Consider the following 25,509-nt stretch of genomic DNA (forward strand, 5'->3'; position numbering starts at 1 on the left):
AAAAATATTTAACGATTTTTTTAAAAAAGAAAATTTTCTTATATTCAAAAAACTTTTTTTTTGTGTGAATTTTTTTTTTTTTCGTGGTAAGAATATTTTCTAAATTCTAACGGATTTAAAATTATGAAAACTTAATTTACAATCAAATGAATAAGATTCACATCTGCGCGTTGACAAAAAATAATTCGTTGAATTTCGGCAACCTACGTAGTAACTCGGATTTTCCGTGGCGTATATGCCACACATTCAGAATCAAATCTTTCCAATTCTACCTCAAGCCACATGGATTCTCTGCGTCTGGCAATGACTTTTAAAACTATATATAAAAATTATTTTTTCATAACCGAAAAATCTCAAACGTAATTTTGTTGTGTTAAAAAAAAATTGTGGCAATTAAACATTTATCGTTATTTCTAAAAAAAAAAACATTATGCAAGAACTAATCAATGATGACAGTGAAACCTGCGATTCGATATTCCTCAAGGTAAACAGATAATAAAATACTTAAAAAATGATAAATTTTAATATTTTGATATCCAAATAGATAAAAAAAAATTAATTACTCCGAAACTCTTGATTTGTGTCATCAATAATAATAATAAAAAACAATAATAATGAAAATAATAATAATAATAATTTTGAATTATTAAAAATGTCAAGTATTTAGTAAGACGAATTGTGTAACGACCTAATCATAATATAATCATAACTTTTAGTGAGCATCAGTTGTTGATACATATATGTTATATGTATGTGTAACATACAGATTAACAGATATATAAATTTATATCTGTAGTAAATAAATATACGTAAAAACAAATAAATTAGTTTAGTGTCGAAAGCACGTGAGTTGTAATATCTTACTATACTATCATCACAATCACGTTTAGTTTTGCGATTCGTGCGTATATCTCGTGAGAAGACGCGTAACGGGAGGCTGAATAACGCGCAATGTCATGCCGCGGTCGTTAACAGCTGTATAGTGAGAGCCTCTTTACTACATATATAGTAGAGCGTCCGCTTACTAAGTTTCAATTCAGTCTCTTTCAACCCACGCGACAACACAAGCTCGTGATAACCCAAAGTATTAATAGTAAACGTGTACTGATAATCATTAGTTTTTTTTAATTACCGTCATTAGTATTTTAAATTTGAAAATTAAAAAAAAATTATTTAAGACGCAGTAATTTAAAAAAAAAAAATACAAGTTCAATTTCACTTGCGGGGGTGAGTGAAAAAAAATAAATTGTGATAAAAAAATTTTAATTTTATCATAAATTAGTTTATGATATTTATTTAATTAATGTATTTAGAATTTGATAAATTGTAGCAATGCAATTATTAGAAATAAAAATTGTTATCTGATAATATATAATAGTAAAGTATATAGACACACATATATTTGTTGTAAGAGGGATTATTTAAATTTACGATGATTATAATTCTCATTTTTTAATGATTGGATTTATATTTAATTGGCTTTAATGTTGATTTCTACTTAAATTGTCCAGGTAGCACCGATCGCATCGGAAGAATCAATTTTAAACGACATGGAGCCAAGTAACATATCAATTGTCACTTCAAATGGTACTGCTGATAGTACTATTGGAAAGTCTAAGACAACAATAAGTCTACCATCAGCAACCAAATTTAGCAATGCCGCCAAAATCAAAGCTCCTTGTAAGTAAAAAAAATTATTATTTATAAATTATAAATATGTACATAAAAAAAACAATAATTGTTATTATTATTGAAGCATATAACCAGTGACAGAGTAATCAGTAAATAATACGATTTAAAATAGTAATGATATTGTCATAATTTTTAATCTTGACAATTAATGGTCTTATCTTGAAATTTATTGTCTGTACATTTAAAATTACTAATTAAATAACAACATCATGAGTACCAGTTGTAAATAAACTAGTTTCAAGTTGAAAATATTTCTGCAGATTTAAATAATCTTGGCTAGTATTTAAAATCGTAATTATTATTTTTCGTTTATTAATATTTAAGTAAAAATAAATTGAACGATCGCCAAAATAAATAAGAGCAGTAACGGTAAATACATATAAAGTTTTTTTATATGTTAATAAATGAAAGTAATTGAAGGTTTTGAATTTAAATCTTTTTTAAAATACGATAAATAAATCACTCGATTTTATATACAGTTTACTCCATCACAGAATACTTAATAACAACTGTATCTTTGGCACTAATCCCAGTTCTCAGTAGAAAGCAACACAAGAATTTTATAAATAAATGATAAAAAAAATTTTTTTTACCTAATGTTCGATCAACAATTATTGTATGACAAACTCGTCGAGGAGGCACGTCTCGAGTATTTATTAACAATAAACAAGGACATAATTAAATAATTGGTTCTCAATGTCAATAACTTATCAAATAATTAATTTGATTAGTGTATCTCTAATTGTTTGTTTGTTATCAATTAAACGATTCATTTTTTTGTTTTTAATAATTTTTTATATTTATTGAATATTAGTATTTATTTTAAGTAGCACGATATGTAAAATATGAAATTTTTTTAAAGTCCATGACCGTTTCTCTAAATATATACCCTTTGCTAAATATTTCCCGTTAGTATTGATCCACTCTGGATGCTGCGTTATATTTTATACATACACATATATCTATATAGTATGTTATATATATACATAGTCTGGCGTTTTAAATTATATGCGATAAACCACTAATTAATACTGACTATATATTTATATATATGATTACATTGCGGAAGCAAAAATTTATAGTTAAGTTATTATTTAACGAATTTTTTTCTTTATATTAATTTCTGACTCAATTCAATTTTTTTCTCACGGTATTTTTCTATCGCAGTTTCAAAAATTTTAAATAACGCGCTAAAAATGATATGTTACATATATTGACATGACACAATTATTACAAAACAATGAAGTATAAACAAAATAGGTAAAACCTACTTTTACATATATATATATATATACATATACTTTTATATATATATTATATACTTTATATATATATTATATACTATACTATTTTATATACTTTTATATATATATATATTGTTTATAGTTAATTGTTTTGTAATAATTGTGTCATGTCGATATATGTAACGTATCATCAGTTATGGCGCGTTATTTAAAATTTTTGAAACTGCGATAGTAAAATATCGTGAGAAAAAAAAATATGAATTGAGACAGAAATTAATATAAGGAAAAAAATTTGCTAAATAATTTTATAATGTATGTTTGCTTCCGCAATGTAGATCATTGTCTTTCCTCATTCATTTGTTTGTAAAAAATAAAAACTTGATTTTCTAAAGATATTTAGTTTTATTGTTCTTACAATAATAGGTGTTTTGCTAACGCCACTGTTATTATTATTATTACTTTTTTTTATACATCACTTCACAATGAAAATGAAAGTTTTTTAATACGCGATTGTTTATTTGCTTTAATAAAATTTCTAACTAGACTATTAGAACAAAAAGTAAATATTAATAATAAATTTCCAGATATTTCATATTTTTAAGTATGGAAAAATTTAATTATATAGAAATTTTTGTAGCAAAAGATTGTAACTTATTTCTTGGAAATTAATTTATCGAATGGTATTTGATTTTACGTGAACAGTAGTAATGAATAATAAAAAATAAATAATTTTTTTTATCAAAGAATTCTTTGAACATTTGTGAGATAGAATATATTTATTTAGTTATCATAATACTACACGTGTGAGTCTGCTAAACAATAACCTTTAAAAATAAATTATGCAATAAATGTCATTTCAATTATCTAACATAAATAATACTGTATCATACTTTTAATATTAAATTTCATTTTTTTATCTGTAAAATTCTTTGCCTGTAAAATATTCATCAAATTCAAAACTTTTTAAATATTTTACAAACATTTAGAAATAAATATTTGAGTTATATTTTTTATTTATTTTGAAAGTTTGAAAAAAATATGCGTCTGGAATGAGTGAAAATTATCAAGGCATGTAATTTGAGATTTACGAGAGTGTTGAAGAATGAGAACAAGTTATTTGTGCAAATTTTACAAACAGGTAGTTCACTTATGATGGAGGAGCCATAAGTCATTCACCTGTGGCCTGTTAAACTTGACCTACTGTAACACTTGCTATATAATATCCTATATATATATATATATATATATATATATATATATATATATATATATATATATATATATTAATATACTAAATCATCATACGAGTACCTATTAAATTTACTTGATAAAGATATAAATGTATTATTGAATTGATTAATTCAATTAATCATAAAAATGTTTATAAAATTTATCGGGAAAAAATATTAATATGATAATAAATTAATTACTTATAATAACTAATTAATCAATTAAAATTATTTTCAAAGAAAATACATAATAAATTTTTTTCAATCGTTAAAATTTAATTTAAAAATTTTCTACAATAAAAATTTATATTTATTTTTTTAGATGTTGAAATTAAAAAAAAAAATAATACGGTACGGATGTAAATGAAAGGAAACTTTCGATAAGATTGTTTGATAATATTGATAAATCTGCTTGCGACAATAAAAAAAATTCCACCCATTAATATTTTATCATCGATGATTTGTTAATAAAAAATGTAATTGCAATTTATTTGAGGTTTGCAATAAATTTAACGGAAATAAAATTACAAAATTGAATTTACAATGAACCCGGAAATTTGAAACTATTAATCAAAAGTTAAATAATTGTGATTATGATTAATAGTTATGAAAGAATTGTGCGATAATATTAAGCGATTGAATAGTTACATTATGCTATTGTTTTAAACTGCGGTAATATTAACAATTACGCAATAAAAAATATGCGGAAATTAGTATCCAGTAATTTAATATTTATTTTATTTTATTTTGTAATCTAATGATAATTTATGAATATTTAAATTTAAATGACAAGAGAAATCCTCTTTAGTAACTGATGAAAACAAATCGATATCTGCTGCGCGTGCATTTACCGATAAGCGATTAAAAATACAAAATAATTTTTTTGCTTTATAAAATTTAATAATTAAATGAAAATAAATTACTTGAATTAAAATGAATTTACAATGAAAAATAACAATGATTTCACATCATAATGTATAATTTTATAATTTTAATAACTCTCTTTGCTTTCATGATTCTTTTAATGAGTCTAGGATCATAATTTTCTATGTACTATCTACTAATTAAAATAATTAAATAATAAATAAATATACAATGAGACTGTACCAAAAATAAGTGAAAGTAACTTTCATTCGCGTGCAAAATAATAAATTACTAGACAAATTATTTTTAAATATTATTGTTAGTGCTGTTTGTTGTCTGTTTTTAATGCTTATTAAAACTCAAACTACGTAAATTTTGTTGTTATTCACATTGTCTGGTGCAATTGTATGACATTTGAATAATTAAAACAGACAATGAATATATTTTTTTTTATTTACTAATTAAAAAATCGCTTTAATTTTTTTTTTTTTTTTCATTAAAATTATAAAATCATAGCTGGCAATTTGAAAGTTGTAAAAAATAAAAATGTCAAGTTTGTTGGTAATATTGTACTTGTTAAATTAAAAAAATTAAATTACATAAGATAATTATGTGCGGCTATTGCAATTTAGTCTGCGGGTACCGCCTCTTAGTGATAATTTGCATAAAACCACTTGCATATTTTCATTTTCACATGTTAATTTTATGTTGACCTCTAAATAATGGTTATATACATTAATATAGTAATAATGATAATAACAATTAAATATCATGGCCATTAAATAATTTAATGTTTAGTAAATATGTGGTAATAATTATAAATTTGTTAAAGGGCTTAAAAGCTTGTTCGAAGATGAGTGCTCTGCATGGGAAACAACTAAAAGCGGCTTAGCTGAATTAATTGGAACAGCAATGCTAGTATTTCTGGGATGTATGGGATGTGTTGGAAGTTTAGGCGTTCAACCTTCCTTACTTCAAATATCTTTTGCTTTTGGACTTGTTGTCATGCTCGTTATTCAAGTAAGTCACTTTTAAACACTTTGTACAGCGTAAAAAATGGGAAGTGCATACGAATTTTATTTCAATTAGAATTTTGATGCTAAATAAACTCCCTGGAGTGAACTTAACTCCGAAGGAATTAAATAATTAAAAAATCATCTACTTTGAATTCGCTCTGGATTTAATCCGCGTTCACTCTGAAAATTTTTGACAGCGTAATGAAATTTTCACTCAAATACATGGATAAAATTTTTACTATTTTTAATTGTATGGTTTCATGTCAACCGGCTACCAAACGCAAATTAAAACAAAAATGATAAAAATTAATATTTACATTGGGTTAGATTATGCCGACATAGTTAATCGTTAACGTAGAATTATTTGCATTTGATATGATAAAAATTTTTCCATTTAGTTAAAAAAATCTAAAATAAAATCTTTGCTTTATAATTTTTACAGAGCATCGGACATATAAGCGGCGCTCATATTAATCCTGCTATAACAGTTGGTGCAGTAGTCATGGGAAAAATGTCATTGACCAAAGCATCTGTTTACTTTGTCGCGCAATGTCTTGGTGCTATACTTGGTTTTGGTCTTCTTAAGGTAATTAAATTAATTAATTAATTAACAGTAATAATATATATTCAGTTATCATTGTTTGTTTATGTGATAATAAACATTTAAAATAATTCAAAAGGTCGTAACACCGTCAGATGTTCTTGTGGGTTCATTAACTTCATCAACGGAAACATTCTGTATAACAGAATTGCACAACAAGATACCAGTAATTCAAGGATTGTTGGGTGAAATAATTGCGACGGCAGTTCTTATGTTTATGACCTGCGCAATTTGGGATAACCGCAATGAAAAAAATACAGACTCAACGGCCATTAAATTTGGATTGACGATATCTGCATTGTGTATGGTACTTGGTCCGTACACTGGATGCAGTTTGAACCCGGCAAGATCACTGGGGCCCGCAATATGGAACAACTACTGGAACCACCACTGGATCTTCTGGTTCGGACCTATTGGTGGCTCTTTGCTTGCTTCCGTTTTATATAGATCAGTATTCTCACCCCGTCAGTGTAATTTGCCTGAATGTGCTTCTATTAATACTTCTCAAAAGGCTGAGGTAATTAATTATTTTATAATAATTATTATCATATTTTATTTACATTAAAATTTTTTTAATTTTTATTTGGTTTTTTTGCAGATCTGAATCCAAAGTGGAATTTAATAAACTTGTGATTATTCAACTCAACAGAGTTTTGTTCTTTATATTGAAATTGTAAAAGAGATTTATGAAATATCGATTGACGGTATTAAAAATGTATGAGTGAGATTTTTTAAACAGATTAATGTTAAATGATAATTTATACAAAAAAGCAATGGATAAAAGAAAAAATGATACAAGCAGTGAAATGCTTTGATCAAATTAAATTTTTTTTTTTTTTTGTTTTTTTTTTTTTATACGAAATAAATATATTTATGGTACTATCATTATGAATAATTTTAAAATCATGTAAAATAATTGATCAGTATACTTGCCGGTGTATTAGATATTGAAAAAAGACTTAGACTTAATGTCTTGTAATTAAGAAATTTATTGATTTTATGTTTTAGTACTAATGTTTGATTATATATTTATAATTATTAATTTAAGTCTTGTAAGTTTATATATTAATTGAATTTAGAATTGTAACTGATAGACGTTAAATTATTTTATCAAGTGATTGACGAAAAGTATTTTTCATGAAACGAAAAGAAAGTACTTATAGGTTGTTACTTAATAGTAATAATTTTTTTAACTGTTTCCATCACATTGTGGTTTTTTATGATAATTGATAAATAAACTTTTTTTTATTAAAAGATCTCAACACTATCCCTTGACATATCAGTTGTTGATTGAAGGAAATTATTTTTTTTTATTTTTGAAATATTTTGACTTATGCACAAGAGATTCTTGAAATTAATAAAAAATTTTGCATGAACTTTTGTTAAAAAAAAATAAAATATTTAATTTGTTATTTAATTACAATGCAATTAAATAAAATTTTGTATATCAATCGCATGCCAAAAATTAATTGTAGTGATTGAAAATTTTAAGTTTTATTTAAAAACTTTTTATTAGAATAGGGAAGTAAATTTCGATAGTTATAAAATGTAAAATAACATACTTCGAAAACCTGTTTTAATTAATAGATAAGATAAGATTAGACAAATATAAAAAAATAGAATTGTAGAAATATTAAATCCCTAATGCTCATATCAATAGAGTTTTCAACAGTTTCCTTTTTCGTCTCTTGTGCAAGAATTATCAATTAATAAAAAACTTTAAATTCTTAGAAAAAATTTACACGAAAAAAAAAAAAAAAAAAAACTAATAATATAATAGTACCTGTAAGTATATATTAATTAAATACTAAAAATATACAATTTCAATGAAAAAAATAATAGTATAAGCTCTATATATTAATAAAATAAACATATCTATGTAAAGATTTGTTCATTACGACTGCTAAGCAAATAAAATGAACTATCAGATTTTATAAAAGAGATATAATTAATAATAAAACATACATATTTAATATATATATTTTTATAGACTGTTTTGGATTAATTAAATATTCCCTTATTTAAATATTATTTTTCTCGAATTTATCTTGAAATAAATTAGGAGTGCAAAAAAAACATTGATTAAAATAACACGCAAGCATGTGAGAATGAAAATGTTTTATAATTTTATCACCGCGTCTAAAAAAATATAAATAATATAAAATTAGCATTTAAATTGTTAAAACAAATGGACAATTAGATAATTAACGAGTCATAATAGATGCGTGGTTTTAACAGTCTTTCGTTATGTTTAAAGTCAATTAGTGACTGTTTTGCATTCGTAATCCATTCATTTGTCATTTGTCATCTACTATTCTACATTACACACAAAACCATCTCTAATTCGTATCGTAATTTCATTTCATTATCACATTTACCTCTAGAAATTTATAAAATATTAATATTATTGTTGTCACTTGATGATTTTATTAATTACCTTATTAATTCTTATAAAAATCTAATGAGTTATGACTGTATTGAGTAATTGATTTACTAATTCGCTGAAGCATTACATAAATACTTAATTCAATAAGTATTATGCTAATTATTTATTTATTATCATTATTTTTTTTTTTTTATTTTCGTCACTGGTAGTGTTGATAGTGTGTGTTTATAATTTCACTAGCCGACATGTTACGATTAAACGTATGTGAATATGGTGGGGCGCGTTAAATCGGTTAACCGTGGGTGGTGTTCTTTTATGATAAAACTGACAACGCGAGCTGGTACTCATGTGGTATCACGAGAGTGCGACAAACGACTTACACACGACATACGAGTAAGCCGCGCGAGACTTGGGAGAATTCATCTGCTACCTTTGGGATTAGCTCCATAACTCGGGAGCACATAAATTTATTTGTTTTAATTTTCAAATCAATAGTGTGTCAATTTCTTGACAATGTCTAATCGTGACAGTAAATCCAGTAAGTTTTTTTATTTTACTTTAATCATTTTTATTGTTGATTAAATAGAAAAGAAAAACACTAAATGAAATAATAATAATAATAATAATAATAATAATTTAATTAATTAGTTTTTATTGTACGAAGAGAACTCATTTAAATGAGACTATTGAATGCATTGAGTCTGGAAAATTGAGCAGTGATTTAATTGGGCAATGAATTGTACTTTAAATTCAAAAGAAATCTCGCTCGTAAAAATGAATAGTTATCATTAATAAATAATAATAATAATAATAATAATAATAATAATAATAATAATAATAATAATAATAATGAAGATAAAAATAAAACTTAAGATGATTAAAATAATTTGAATAAAAATAGTAAAATATTTTAAAGACTTTCCATTAATTATATTTATTTTTATAATTTAAATCGGGTTATTAACTTTAAAATACTAAATCGGTCGAGTTGGATAGATTTTTGTGAGGAAATAATACTCGTATGTGCGAAAAAAATATAAAATTAACACTCTTAAATATAGACGTGAAATAAAACCGTCTGGATTATTTTTTTTTTCGTGCAAAATTTTATTTATAAATTAAAAAAAAAGAAGTAAAAAAATATATTTGTATTTGTTGAGTAACAGGGAAAAAAGTATATATATAAAAGCGAATAATTAACACTAGAATAAAGTGGATGAATATACACATCAACACACATTACATGTAATACATGCCAGTGGTAAAGGCATATTGAGTTTGACTCAAAAGTTATAATGGTAATGTGTGTGAAGCTTTGGTTGTGACCTCCTCGATTATGCATGCATTCGACGGCTTTCAACTTCCCCTTTGCATCGATTCTCTCTCGTTTCAATGCTCGGTATAGTCCGACCCCACCGACCTTCCATAAGCATATTCCAATATACCAAAACCCAAAACCCATCAAGCCAAAGCCCAAGTCAAGCGAATCGGTAGCTAGTTTACGAAAATGCATCAATATGAGTAGCCGCATGAATTATTAATATCAATGCAATTCAATACCTATTTTAATGAGTAATTAGTACAAATTTATTTAAAATCTACTGAAAATTCCATCACGGATTCAGACTACTGCCAATTAGATAAGATCATGTCCTATTAAATTTATCGGATTAAAAGATAATAACTAACAATTTTATATTTAAGTAATTTAAAACAATTGGTTATAGTGATTAGTTAATTTGTTTTTGTTACCGATTCCTATTCAAGGTTCATTGTTCTATTCTATTTAATAGAGAGATTGCACTGACATCCTATGTCTCAGTTGGATTGCATGCTAGCTAATCAACGCCTAATCTCCGAACACAACCGTCGCGAAATTAGCTAGTACGTCAATTTACATCAAGTATCGTCAAAGTTTTAATTTTCAAACTTGTTATTTGCTATCTCATTTAACATACATGTTGAGCAAACTCTAAAATTAATTATTTTATTTAATTGTTCTCATTGATTAAATTTGTTTTTAATGTCAACAGATAATAAATATATACATAGATAGATATATATGTAGTGTGTGTTATTTTAAATTTTTGCTTAAAGTTTATCATTGTATAAGATATGTCGTGAATCGAAGATATAATGTAATCTGCAATAGTAGTGTAGGTCAAAGATTTATTTTAGCGTCAGGATAAAAATAAATTTTTCGTATTTATGCTACAGCACAATACAAATATATGAATGTTGTATTGACAGAAGGTAGAAAATTATACTATCCAATGTCAAATCAAGTAAACATGTGCTCTTGAATTCTGTTAAAAAAAATGAAAATATAAAAGTACGCGAAACTATTTTTAGTTTTAACGTATTATTTTTCAAGGCTTTAGTAATGATCGCATTTAGAAAATAAGTTTTATAAAAATTGTTGCAATTTGTTATTAAATGTTTTTATCCGCTAATTTAATTGAGTATCGATTATTATCGTTTGATATTAAGTCAGTATTTAATATATACTATAAAGGTATATTTTATATGTATGATATGTATAAATAATTGATTATGATTTTGTTGTAGTATGTTTTATGGGCAATAAATAGTAGTGCGTAATTATAGAAATGATTCTTGAGTTAATTGAAAAATTAAAAAACGGATATGCATCATAAAAAGGTTGCTAGGCTGTATGCTTGAGTGCCCATGTCGAGCAACACGTGTATTTGATATTAATTAAAATATATGTACAGTAATTATAGCGTTTATGTTAAATGCACGTTATGTTTAATTTAAAATGTGTGAACGCGGTGATTGATTTATAAGTTTGTTTATATTTGATTTTGGTTTTTTTTAGAATTTATAAAACAAATTTAATTTCAAACAATTTGATGTCTTAATAATTTTTTTTTTTAATGACACTAATGGAGATAAGAATAACTTTGTTGACTGATAAAAATTAATGTGTATACTTAATATAATCAATGATCTTTTGAAGTCATATATATATATATATATATATATATATATATATATATATATATATATATATATATAAAATTTATTGTTTAATCTGTGGATGCAATTACTCGGTTTTAAATCACACCCATTTCAAGTACAACAGGAATTATTTATGAGTTGTTGTTATACATAAAATATATATATGTATCTATATCTATATATTATATGTACATATATATGCATTCATATTGTATTCTCCTAGTTTCTGACTCGAGAAACACGCTCGGGATTCAGGACACAATAAATTACCGGTCAAATACTGGGTGAATGTTGAAAGTATCCAACTAACATTGAGAATATCATTACAATTGTTTAGATAATTAATAATTAATAAACTTTTCATTAATTGAAAAAAATAAATTGATATATAAAAATAACTTTTAATTTACTTTACGATTACAAAGTTAAATAAAAGTTATTAAATAAATTATAAGGAAATAATAATGAATAATTTTAGTTTTGTTGATAAATAGATAAGATGGGTTGCGTTAACTAATATATTAAATAGTTTTTTTAATTTTATCTGATAGATAAAAATTTTTAAAATTATGCAATGAAGACGTTTTTATAAGTATGATGTACTATGAGAAGTATATAATAAATTTTGAAGAATGATAACTTTGATGATCTATTTTATTTTAGGATTATATAAAATGATATATGGACATGGGGATATGTGGGAAACATTTCTTAGTGGTATGGCTGAGTTAGTTGGTACAGCAATGCTAGTATTCCTTGGATGCGGTGGATGTATTGGGAGTTTGGGAGTTGTCCCGTCGCATTTGCAAATAACTTTGACTTTTGGTTTTGCCGTTATGATTGTTATTCAGGTTTGTATGTTTACTTTGAAGTTATTTTTAGTTTTTTTATTTTACTTTTGTATTTTTAAAAAATATTAACACTTACTGTTAGTACGCAAGGCCACAAATAAATAACTTTTAAAAAACATTATTATAATAAAGTATATAAGTTTATCGATTATCTAGATTTTTTTAAAAATAATATCAAATGATTGACATATTTTGATAATCTATTTAAATATGCTTTTCAGTATTATTTATTAATCAATTTAATCAGTTTTAAAAACTGATAAAAAGAATAGTGAACTCGCGATAACTGGTAGGTTAATAAAAATAATTTTTATTATCTGGTTCATGTCAACTTTGGATTGCAAAATTTTCTTGCAATTGTAAATAAGAGATAAATATCTGCTACTGTCAATATACGTAAACATAACTTGGAATTTTTCAATTAAATTTTTCCTTTTTTTTTTAATTAAAAAAATTTTGTTTTATTTTTAATCAGTGTTTCGGTCATATAAGTCATGCCCACGTGAATCCCGCAATGACGGTTGGATCTGTGGTACTGGGAATGAAATCAATATCCGAAGCTACTGTGTACATTGTGGCACAAAATCTCGGTGGTATTTTGGGTTACGGACTACTCAAGGTTATAATTTAATCATATTTTGTCTATATATTTATTTATGCCATAGCAAAAAAAGAATAACTGAATTTATAATAATACTGATCTCAAGATAAGACAGTATAAATTATTGATTCAAATATAATCGATTTATCTGAGCACAGAGTTTCAAATATCATTTGCTATTGCAGCTTTTAATTAAAAATTTAAATACTTTAATTGTATTTGGTGAATTTTCACGTCAAATCGTATTCAATAGTCGATTAATTAAATTACTTAAGATAAATTTTTAATTACTCACAGCTCAGCACACCAACTGGTTTATTGTCGAACGGTGATCCAGAAGCTGCTTCGACGTTTTGCGTAACGATGGTAAACCCAAAAGTTTCAGGTGCACAAGGTTTTATGGTGGAAATGATGGCAACGATGACATTAATGTTGATAGCATGTGCAGTTTGGGACAGACGTAATGCATCCAATACAGACTCAACTGCAATAAGATTTGGTCTAGGTGTAACTTGTCTCGCTACTGTTTTCGGACCATACACTGGCTGCAGTATGAATCCAGCACGATCTTTTGCTCCAGCCATTTGGAATAATTCATGGTCGGGACATTGGATTTATTGGTTTGGTCCCATTTCCGGTGCTGCGATAGCTTCTTCTCTTTATCGTCTGGTTTTCGGTATCAAAGCTGATAGCCAAGACATACTAACATCCATTCCCGAGAGTATTCATCTGAATTCTACTGATACAGACAAATTTGAGGTAAATTACACCTGTAATTTTAAAAAATTTTAATTTAATCCCTCGTTGCAGTGAAACTATGAGTATTTTTCACTACAACTACTTACTTCAGCAAAACTAATAACAATAAGGGTCCCCTCGGAAAAATAGTATTAAATCCTCGTGATAAATCCTCTCATATACCCACATCGCTACCAGAATTATATTAGGTATATAGAGACAATTTAGCAGATAAATTTAATGTTCCGGGACTATTGTTCGATATAAATCTTAAAACACGACTTTTCCTTAATCTTATCTCTCTGTGCTTTCTCAAAGATGAATTTATCCCCCATTCTATAAACAGAAAGATGTATATCTATTAATTATCTTATCTTAAATACCATTTAATTTATTGTTACTCATATCCACAACTCATCATTTAATGATATAATTAATGGACGTATTTAATTATTATGTATTTTTGTTTTTATGCAGAGGGCTTGATGCAATTTTGAGAATTTGAAACTAAGGTTTTAAAGTTCTCTGTAGTTTCGTGCAAGCATCTCAAGCACGTAAAACAGAGTAAACATGATCAAAGAAGTAAAGCGAAAGTACACAACAATATCTCGAAAGTTTAGTCTTCCACGCATCTTCTCTCTCATCTGAGTATAAGACATTATGCAAAGGAGATTATAAACGGTTGAATCAATAAATACTCTGATAATTTTGGTGAACTATATTATATTAATAATAATAATAATAATAATAATAATAATAATAATAATAATAATAATAATAATAATAATAATAATAATAATAATAAATTTAACAATATTAACTTATCATTATATGTGTCATTTGTCTCTTACTGTAATAAATTTGCTGAATGAATGCAAATTAAATCCGGAGTGAATTCGGAGCCGATGACTGTTTATTTATTTAATCCCCTGGGAGTGAATGCAGATTGAAATAAAATCCAGACCACTCCGAATTCACTCCCGATTTTTTACAGTGTATTTAAGTTTTACTACAACATATTTAATTTATAAATAAATCCTTATATATTTTATGTAAGTTAATAAACCTCCTTGTAAATTTTTTTTATGTATACTCAAATAAATATATTTTTTAACATACTGCATGCATTTATATATAAAGTAAATATTGTCAACTATTTATGGATTGTTAATGTAAATTTATTTTGAAGCATTTTTAAAATAAATTTTTTATATATTTATAAATAATAAAAGCAATGTAAATAAATTTTATTTAATAGAGTTAATTAAAAAAAAATTTTTAAAGTGAATATGAGTGGATGAAAGGGGATGGCGTTAACAAATGAACGTTTTTATATTTCAAGTGTCTCATGTTTCCTCAATTTGCACGTGCAAGTCCGTGACATAAGCTTGAGGGAAAAGCGTGATGGTTTTCCCCAGTGTCTCTTTTCAACCCTCATGACATTCCACGACTCCCGAATGGTTACGGTGCATTAACTACTATATGTGTACATAAAGTACGTATATATAATATATACGAACATCAGAACACAAGCATTTCCGATCAGATTGTGTGCGCTACTATGTCTTCTCTGTGATGCCAACATCGAACATTACATTAGCGTCATCCTGACGTGATTCAATACGACAGTGTACTTTGCTTCACGGCCTAATGGTCTATCAAAATATATTAATGTCATTTGAATACCATTAAAAATTATACAACCCTCTAATGACTGATTTTTTAACTTCCCTCTGAGAAAATTTTAAATTTTCAAAAAAAAGGGAAATTATTGGTTTCTTCTTCTTCTAGGAAGATATTCTGACTATTTTCAAGATGATGTCCGAGGGTATGAATGAGTGTACATACGTATGTACGTAGGGCTACCCTCGATGACAATAGTCACACGGTGTCCATGATCCAAAACGTTCCGTATCTCCGAGATTCGGACCTAGAGAAAATAATTTTTGTTCTCGACATATTGAAAATAACTTTGAGCTTGAAAACAGTGGGAAGTTTTGGGGCTGGCCCGCAGGGTCAACCGAATTCCAGATTTTTTTACAAGTATTCATTTACACATGAGAATAATTTTTTAGTAAAGTTTACCTAAAAAGTTTGATACCGTGAGCACATTTAACCGGCATTAAAACTTTTAGCAGCATGCACACTATCTAGAGCTATATTTTATAATGTAGTATATAGTAAAAATTCAAATACTTTCTGAATGTCCTCAACTTTTTAGATAATTTTTTACAAAAAGGAAAATGATCCCACATACATCTTGAATTATTTTCATTGTCTACTGAGTCTCCTAAGCTACTGGAAACATTCACGTCATGATTTATTGTTATAAGTCTCCATTTACATTTCTAGAAAGAATAGCATAAAGAATTGAATTGAATTCATGCTAAATCTGGAGCTTCAGAAAATTTTCTCAATTATAAAAAAAAGTTTTTTTAGTAATTATTCAAATCCAATGGATTTAAAAATATTTATCATAATAATAAACTTTTTAAACAAATTCCTTTATTATTAGGGTATATATTTGATAAAAAATGTTTTTTCATTACTCAGCATAAAAGATAATTTTATGCGAAAACTTTACGAGATGATATATACCTGCGCATGTTATCTTCTGTTCGGTACTCAAGATCTACAGTAATAACATTCGTGGTGGCACGTATTCGTGGTTCTGTTCGTACAACAGCATCTGTCACTACTGGTTTTCGAGATATTGGAATAAGTGAACAGACGGCGTTCACGAGTATGGTACATTTTCATTTAGTATATCCGCGGGCTGTGTGTCCAAAAGTTGTACCGTATGCCAGGTGAAAAATGCAAAATATTTATTAAGCTTTCTCTCTACACCATATCCTCATATATAAATATATATATATATATACATCGTATAAAATATATCGAGTACCTTTTAATGCTTCAAAAAATAAAACTCGAGTGTATATCTATTCATTCAATCGATCTCTCATCACATTCCAACTCAACGATTTTATATTTAATTTCTTTTTTTCTCTTTTGTATTCAAAGTACACTTAAAAATTTTTTCAATCATCTGTTGAAAATCCATGCGTTTATTTGATTAACCAGAGAACCTCAAATCATCGATTTCAATGCGCATTACTCTGCGGTATTTCAAACTGAATATTTCTGATGAATCATTTAGATTCCTATCAATTTAGATATTTTATAATTTAATTAAAATTTTACGTTAAATTAAAAAATATTCCAATAATTAATCTCTAGACTATTAAAACTCAATAGTTTGTGCATCAAATTCAACCTTGGGTTGTTTTTTATTTGTGATAGAAATTCCAGAAAAGAAGCTTACAACCCCAATAGACAAATCGCACATTGACGATATTGACAATACAACACCGTATTGCAACTTTTACTTGCATAAAAGCTTTTGCAGCACAGGCGCGGAATTCACCGACCACTCATGGTGATTATTTTTTGATTCTACGGACAAAAGATAAATATTCGGCATGAAATGGTTCGTTACAGATCCAGCAAGTGCGTTTAGTTGATCGGTGATAAAAAAAGGAGGTTTGAGCCCGTGGAAAAAGGAAGGATGTAAAAATAAAAAAAATTATTAAAGTGTCACCAGTTGGTATCAGACGAGCTTTGAATTGTTAAAATGACAGGACTTTAATAAAAATGCTAGAGGAAATGAAAGGGAGATGTGAGGTTGGAAAAATGACAAAACGAAGCGAAAAAAAGGCAATGATAAAAATGAGGTGCTCTTGAGACGGCAGTAAGAAAACGGAAGGGAAAACTAAGGACAGTTGAATTGGCAAAGTATATACATACAGAAAAAAAAAAAAAAGTAAGAGACGACGGATGGTCATGTTTCCGTTTCTAAAGAAAAGTAATATTTCCGTATGATTTATATGCCGGACGTCGTCGTTCTCGTTAATAATTCAATTTTCAATCTGGTCTTAATGCTCAACTTGACTACTTTTTCCAACTTAAACTTTTTTTTTTTTTTTTTTTTTTTTTTTTTATTACTTTCTTATTCTTATTCAAGTGACTTTTCCTACAGATTCATTTTGTAAAATGTCACATCGGACTAAGATTGAGTATAACTTTATCCTATTTTTTTATTCCACGTAAACAAAAGCATTTATTATTAAAACCTTTGGATTTTTCATTCCAATAAGTCAGCAAATATTACTAATAGCAATAACAGTTATTCATTTTTGCTATATATAAATATATATATACATACATAGATGTAAATAAATTAATATTCAGTACTTACGTGGAATGCATCAAGTAAGCTGATTATTGTATTCGGAAAAGCAATTTCACATTGACGTCGTAGACGTCAGTTTCTCAGCCAATTGCCGTAAGACTAATTGAAACTAGAGTACCTTGTCACCGAGGTCGAGAATTAATTTTACTAATTAGTAATACGAACTTTAACGCTGTCATATACCTCTTAATAAATAATTTAATTAATGTCCCAGTTTCCAATATATATACATACTAATAATTGATATCAACGCCTTCAGGTTAATGTTTATAATTGTTTTAACTTTAGATAATAATATTTAATAATTAACTTTATAAAACTTTCTGTCATTAATTAGCCAACAATTTACTCCAATAACGGCCTTGTTCTTTTCATATCTACAGTAAATTTAAGTTTACTCGGTTGCTAAAGAAGGAAAAAGAAGCTTTGACGCGATTGCGGGCAGTAGCGCCGCGGATTTTTTTTGAACTACATTTAAATAAATAACATTCCCGCGGTTTTTATACACACTCTCAATCAGGTGATTTTTAAATGTGTGATCATTAATTATTCAAGTAATTAATTACATTTTCAAAAAAATCTTTATTTTTATTCAAATATTTAAATTTAACCAAAAATATTTTAAATTTATTTTAGTCCATTATTTAAAATTTATACTGATCCTGTTTTCATGCAGATACTTTTTTCCCCCACTTTTATGACCCTAGACCATTACCACCACCACCACCACCACCGGTAATTTATACCCAGAACTTACTCTCCACTCACTTCACTCCATTTAGGATTTAAACTCGTCGGTTGTCGGTTGTTGGTCGTCAGTGGGGTCCATAAGAGAACGTACTCACGGATGAGCCAGTTCCTTCTTATATTTATATCTATATAAAAATATATAAATATATATATATATATATATCTCAGATTAAATTCCATTGTACTTAAATTTATATAATACCTGTTTTATTTCATATAATATAAATATCTATTGTCCGTAAGTTTTGTCACAGCTAAAGTTGAATGATTTTAAAGCCTCTGTTCTCAGAACTCAATACTTGGTACAGTAATATAACTTTTGCAACTTGTATTTTAGATTTTATATTAGCAGTATAGTCTCTTCTTAACTTAGTAACTTAACCATACCCTACAACTTTTAAATACTCACCCCAAGTCTTTAAAAGTTTCGAGTTTAAATTAAAGCTACCGGTTGTAAACAATCTTTTAAATTATTTGGGTTTCCAACAGAGTAAATACAGAGTAGAGAGTTTTAAAAAGTATATACATTTAATAGGAGATATATATTAAGTAAAAGTAAAATAGTGATCAGTGTAACGTGTGTTAATAGTATTGAGATTTAATATTGAGTGTGATACAAATATACAATTAAAAGGTGTAGAGGTAGGAGTAAAAAGTCTCGTGGGTGTGGATGCGCATTGGATGCGGGATTTGAGTTGTGTATAAGCCAGCAAGTAACTTCCAACGGAACGGCGCCACTCGTTTCTGTTATTGACAGCGGGCGCGCCGTCTCATGCTGTTGCTGTTGTGTGTTAGAGCAGGAGTAGACCGCGAGGACTGAAGAGTAGAGTAGAATACAGTGGAGTTGAGTTGAGTTGAATTTAACGGAACTAAACTGAACAGAGTTGAGCCGGTCGAGGCCAACGAGCTACGAGGATTTCCCTGCAGACGAGCTACGAACTAAACACTAAACCGTAGACTGCAGACAGTAGAGTTGCTTTTGCATACTCGCGTGCAAGGTTAGGTCCTGGAACCTCAAATGGTATTCATGAGGCTGCATAAATAATTATTAATACGTGACGTTCGTGTTTATTACTGGTGGTGTGTATGTTATATTTTTTTAAATTATATATGTGTATATTTATACATTTGGTTATTAATTTAGTGTTTGTATTCGAAGGTATTTTTGGATGACTTGTTAATGGCGGGAAGTTTTTATTTTTTTGTGGACATGTGGCTGCTGTTCGACTACTGTCAAGTTCAGGGTAAGTTTATTTTTTTAATTATTTTTTGTTTTTTGAAATTATTAGTAAAGATGAAGGCGGTTTTTTTGTAATTTTAAAATGGCGGAATTTAAAAAACAAATTTCGCGCCACAAGCCGGTAATTTTTATTAAATAAATTAAAGTATGGAAATGATCGATAATTCTCAAAGAGAATGCTTGGAGCTTTTAACTTTCTCAATTTATGTCCGTAAACAACTTTAAGTTTATTTTTGATGGAAAAAATGTTTTTTTTCTTCGAAGTTTATTTTATTCATTATGTATATTGAAAGCTGGTACTTTTTTTATTTTTTAAAAATTCTATACTAACTTGGGCCATCAAAGTCATAAAATGTTCCACTCCCAGCATTGGTTTGCTGAAAATTTACGAAACCGACTTTCGCGGTCGAAGAAATACGTGCAATGGCTTTGGGTCATGCTGGAATAGCAGCACATACTCCAATGCAGTCAGCACGAGTCTACTTTTTTTATTTTTTTTTTTTTTATTCCTTGTAACAATTTTTTACTTGACTTTTTTTTCTTTCCTTTCTTTTAATCTTTGCCCTCGTGTACAACTAATAAACGAGCTTTAATGTTACGTGTCGGGCAAGAGAAACGAGAAAATGGGAAATGATAATTGCCATAAATTTACGAGTTGCCTTTTACTTTAACTCACATCTCGTTGAATTATTGCTCTGGCATCATGTGCATTTTAATAGATATATAGATAGATAACTACTCAGATCCCTAGTACATAAAATAAATAAAAAGATTTTTCCGGTTAGAATTTTAGTCTATTTCTGAAACATAACTCCCTAATTATTCTTCAATGTACTTCAATTATTATACACTGTAAAAAAAAACTCCGAATTGGAGTGAATGTGGATTGAAATAATATCCAGACGTTGTGATATCGGTTTCGACTAAAATCCGTAATCACTTTCGATTTTTTACAGTGCGAGAAATTTAATAATTTGAAAAATTCAACCCACAGTAATCAGAAAATTTTTTATAATTGAGAATGCAACGTCTTGACCTTTACCGCAAAACTTCCGTGGTTCGTATTTTGTCCTATATATATATTTATGTATATATATGTAAAACGCGATGTGAGTTTTAAAAGTCCTGATAAAATACCCAAGTATTCATATACTGAGAAGGAAAAACATTTTAGTTTCAAAGTGAACGCGGTGGAATAATGTTTGTAATTGAAATAAAGTTGATATGACTCGCGAAACAGATTTATGTCAGTTATAATATGTAAGACATGCATATAAATTATATTACATTATTTACAGTATTATGGAAACTATGAATGCAATTTATTCAACTTTGTTGCTACACATTATGTTTATTAGTTTATTTTCATTTATTATATACTTTAACTTCATTTCTTCATGAATGTTTTATATTTTTTTTCGAGTCATACTTTCTGCTATTATGCATACACGTAGCGAATTTTATAAACTCCACTAAAATGATCCAATTGTGGGTCCATTTTCTCACATTTAAAGTTTGTAATATTTCCATACTTTGGTTTTATTATCTGGCCATAGTCGTAGTCACAGTCTCGATTGCATTGCAAAAGTGGGTTTTCGTTGATGAGTCTTATGACTCAACATCAAATCGAGACGTGCAACCGCTTGGATGAATATTCAAAAGGCAATTCAAATTTCTTCCTTAATTACCTTCAGATCTATTTAAACTTCCCCTTGCTTTGTTCTTCTGAAGAGCATATACATCTGTGTATGAATATATATATATATACATATTTTGCTTTAATAATACTGCTGTACTAATTTTCCAGTTTCATTTGAGATACTTCGCCTGTCTCATTACGTTATCCCATATCATCAGACTTTTGTTCCTTGATTAATGTATGCAACAATTTTGAAATTGTAATAATGTTCAAGAGTCTTGTCGCGGTATGTGAGCTTCCTATAAAATATATACAGCTAAAAGATTATGGGAGATAATAAAGATGATAAAGCTTAGTTATAATTACTTCAGGAATATGATTAAATTTTAAGGTATTTACTTTGAAATCTCTACTTTGTTCCTATTTATCTTTTGTATCTCCTAAGTATGTCTATAAAATAGAAACTGCTGAAAACAAAATGATAAAATTCCTCTATTCTTCAAAGACTTGTTTATAATCTGCTACTTTAGATAAAAATTTTATATTGACAATTACTTGGGCAGAAAATGATAAAAAACTATCAAAAATTTTTATTTTACTCGGAAATAATTTTGTTAGAATGCGATCAATTTAAATATAATGATTGATAATATTTTAAAAAAAGATTAGAAGATATTTTGTACTAAAATATCATTTCCAAAAATTTAATTCAATTTATATCTTTGGTAAATCAAGTTATTGGATAACTGGTCCGTTAAATAATAAATTCAGTCTAAAAGTCGTTCTCACTAGAATATTTAAATAATTAAAAACATTTGAATATTCAAAATCTGTACTAAATTTAAAATAGTAAATAGTTGAATTTAAAGGAAAATGTTTAGATTTCCTTCGAAGATGTTTACTCTTTCATCGTGTACTCAAGTAAAATAACTTTTTTACTGTTTCTCATAAAAAAAAAAGTTTCTTATCATCATTTTACGTAGATATACATTTTTTAAAGATTTTAATGTATATATGTTCTTCATTTTTCTTCCATGAAAACTGTTAGCAATTTTTGTAAATAACTTATTTAAATTTTATAAACTATTTCAAAGTTTATGAATAAAAATTGGAATATTTTACATTTGAATTGACCATAAATATTCACATTGGGTCAAAATAAATCGAGTTCAAATCTTCTGCCAATTATCAGTTATATTTTTGTAAATTTAATATTAGTCGGTTTAAAAATTAATAATCTTGAAACTTGTCTATTAATTTTAGTTTCAAATTTGTTTTAAATATTCAAGTATGTACATAAGATAACTTTCTATAACGTTAAATATTTAACAAACAACCAAGTTATTTATTTAACGAGTTGGAACGTGGCTTTGTCTCGTTTTTCTTCGGTTATCCCAAAAGTTTTATTTAAAATTTCAATGCTCCGCTATTAATATTTGATATTTTAATGCTGATAAACTAAAACACCTTGAACTTTGTATATATACATATATATATATATCATGTCTGAGGTTCACTTGCTGCGGTGGTATATTATAAACGTTGTTATTATTGTAACGAAATTTGAATTACTAAATTTAACCGACGACATTTAATAATAACTCCATCTTGTTTACCCTTAAGCCATATTCCGTCGATTTAGTTTTTCCTGTTGGTAGATAAGAAACGAAAAAGATTAATGGGAAAAGACAGAGAGGAAAACTAAAAAAATAATAGACGAAAAAAAAAAAAAAAGATTTATAAAGGACTTGAAACGAGGACTTTGGCCTACGAAATTCCACGCGAATTTTCTCGACAAAGGAAGTGTATACGTGTCTGCAACAGTGTAGCAACGTTTGAGGATAAAAAAAACTATGCCAGATAGGTGAAAAAAAGTACTTTTTATTTTTTCTCTCTACACTACTGTGGAATTTTACTACTTTTATTTGTCAGATTGTCAAGGGTCTTTTGGGCGTTACACAAGGTCTTATACCTGCCATGTAGATTTCTGACAAAAAACTGCTTTGTCTAGCTTTACTTACACACCTGACACTCTATACCTTTGTATAACACTTTATTTTAAATTTTGAATAGCTTTAATTTACACTAAAAACATAGCGAACGTTGCTCAATTTCCCATTAAAATTATTTTGAGCTCGATAATTATAATCAATATATTTATTGTTTGCATCATAAATAATCTTTTGTCATTTGTGATGTAAATTGGCTGGTTAAAGAAGTCAAATAATAATAAACAATAAATTATAAATTAAATTAGTGTTGGATAGTAGAGAAGGGAAGAGAAAATATGTTAAATAATGAGGGCAATTGAAAGGACGAGTATGAGTATTTAGTAAATGAGACGTAAGTTAACAGGTTATAAACTAGTCATCCAATTATTTCAATTAGACCACTTATGCATACTTGATGGTAACAAATGTATTGAGTTTATAAAATTTGTGTTAAGTTACAAACTTCTTAAGTAATGGAAACTTTATCAACGCATATATATATGTATAGATAAAACTTTCATTACAAACTGTCTCTGAAGTTTTATTGAACATTTAAAAATAACCGCGAGTTAATTTCCACGAGAGAAATGAAGATAAAGAAAAAAAGAGCCGGTTTTTTTCTTTTTGATGTTTGTCATAATATTTAGGTCTATATAAATTGAGTCACGTAAAAATATTTCAGATGAGGATATAATTGGCTATTTGAGAGGCATTTTTCTTGATTTATTTTTCGTTTACAAAGGAGCACAAAAAAATAAAAAATAAATAAATATATTAATAAAAAGGGAAAAAGGAGTTGGAAAAATAAAAAAAGAGTGTGTGAAACAAAGATAAAGAGTGAAAAAGGGAGAAATAGCGTGCGTGTGTATATATGTGTAGGTTTTATACAGAGAAACGGGTGGTTGGCAGTAATAACGAGGGAGTTGCCAGCAGTTGCCAAGTTACACATCGCAGACTGGCGTGGAATAAAATTGTCTGGACTGTTGGTAGTTGGTACTGCATCGGTGTACTGATGCTGGTGATGCCGGTGCCGTGGGTAGCTGAAGCCGGTTTTTATTTTCACAAGCTGCTAAGTTTCAGAAGTAAAGGTGGGCAAAGGGAATGGTGAACGAATTAAACAAAGAGACGGCATCCTGCACACCTACCATCATGTGCATCTCGACGTCCATTGACCGAAAGTTATTGTGACTTTTAAAAACACCACGAGAGTTGGTTTTGCCGAAAAAGTCCTGCCCGATCACGGTGATTAGAGAACATGGATACACACTCATTAGACATTCCAGTATGCTGGTGTTTATAGAGGGATAACACATGGAATTTACACACGTATATCTATATGTATTTATATGTTGAGATGTGGATTGTTGTGAGCATCTGCTTGCAAAAAAGTTGTTTCTCTCTGGTCCATTGGCGTAAACGAGCCACTATACTCA

The 25,509-nt window shown here is 27.5% G+C and overlaps 3 protein-coding genes and 1 long non-coding RNA gene across 8 annotated transcripts in view; 3 read left to right on the forward strand and 1 right to left on the reverse strand.

Annotated features, from left to right (window-relative positions):
* The first annotated feature begins 242 nt into the window (after positions 1–242).
* On the forward strand, positions 243–8,406 carry LOC103573376 (aquaporin AQPAe.a). 2 transcript variants are annotated; one of them, XM_008552441.3, is made up of 6 exons: positions 243–484; positions 1,512–1,680; positions 5,862–6,049; positions 6,488–6,631; positions 6,726–7,163; positions 7,245–8,406. In XM_008552441.3, the coding sequence occupies exons 1-6, from the start codon at positions 431–433 to the stop codon at positions 7,248–7,250; spliced, it is 999 nt and encodes a 332-aa protein (XP_008550663.1). In that variant the 5' UTR covers positions 243–430; the 3' UTR covers positions 7,251–8,406. The 2 variants fall into 2 exon arrangements, with proteins under 2 accessions (XP_008550663.1, XP_008550665.1); XM_008552443.3 differs by lacking the exon at positions 243–484 and adding an exon at positions 1,026–1,227 and having other exon boundaries at positions 7,245–8,405.
* Positions 8,407–9,381: 975 nt separating this feature from the next.
* LOC103573374 (aquaporin AQPcic) lies at positions 9,382–15,322 on the forward strand. Its single transcript, XM_008552440.2, has 5 exons — positions 9,382–9,570; positions 12,678–12,865; positions 13,341–13,484; positions 13,764–14,225; positions 14,682–15,322. Exons 1-5 carry the CDS (start codon positions 9,546–9,548, stop codon positions 14,688–14,690), a joined length of 828 nt encoding a protein of 275 aa, XP_008550662.1. The 5' UTR covers positions 9,382–9,545; the 3' UTR covers positions 14,691–15,322.
* LOC103573375 (uncharacterized) lies at positions 14,147–18,817 on the reverse strand. Its single transcript, XR_549161.1, has 3 exons — positions 18,463–18,817; positions 14,312–14,540; positions 14,147–14,236 (listed from the first exon to the last, which is right to left on the reverse strand). It is a non-coding gene; the product is annotated as an uncharacterized LOC103573375 (long non-coding RNA).
* A 458-nt stretch (positions 18,818–19,275) lies between these two features.
* The window catches only part of LOC103573372 (alpha-mannosidase 2), an 88,402-nt gene continuing 82,168 nt past the window's right edge, over positions 19,276–25,509 (forward strand). For 2 of the 4 annotated variants that reach the window (XM_008552437.2, XM_053739628.1), the window contains exons 1-2: positions 19,276–20,286; positions 20,366–20,450. The gene's annotated coding sequence lies outside the window, so the exon portion shown is untranslated. Of the gene's footprint in view, positions 20,451–25,509 lie in introns of all 4 variants that reach the window. The other 2 variants (XM_053739636.1, XM_053739630.1) reach the window with 2 other exon arrangements.

The sequence above is a fragment of the Microplitis demolitor genome, chromosome 1 (assembly GCF_026212275.2).
Source record: "Microplitis demolitor isolate Queensland-Clemson2020A chromosome 1, iyMicDemo2.1a, whole genome shotgun sequence".
Classification (NCBI taxonomy): Eukaryota; Metazoa; Arthropoda; class Insecta; order Hymenoptera; family Braconidae; genus Microplitis; species Microplitis demolitor.

Excerpts from the sequence above, each read along its gene's own strand:
- LOC103573376 (XM_008552441.3), top strand. The coding sequence starts at position 431 with ATGCAAGAACTAATCAATGATGACAGTGAAACCTGCGATTCGATATTC. Across the intron at positions 1,681-5,861 it reads CGCCAAAATCAAAGCTCCTT|GGCTTAAAAGCTTGTTCGAA; the intron begins GTAAGTAAAAAA and ends AATTTGTTAAAG. Across the intron at positions 6,632-6,725 it reads TTGGTTTTGGTCTTCTTAAG|GTCGTAACACCGTCAGATGT; the intron begins GTAATTAAATTA and ends ATAATTCAAAAG.
- LOC103573374 (XM_008552440.2), top strand. The coding sequence starts at position 9,546 with ATGTCTAATCGTGACAGTAAATCCA. Across the intron at positions 9,571-12,677 it reads TAATCGTGACAGTAAATCCA|GATTATATAAAATGATATAT; the intron begins GTAAGTTTTTTT and ends ATTTTATTTTAG. Across the intron at positions 13,485-13,763 it reads TGGGTTACGGACTACTCAAG|CTCAGCACACCAACTGGTTT; the intron begins GTTATAATTTAA and ends AATTACTCACAG.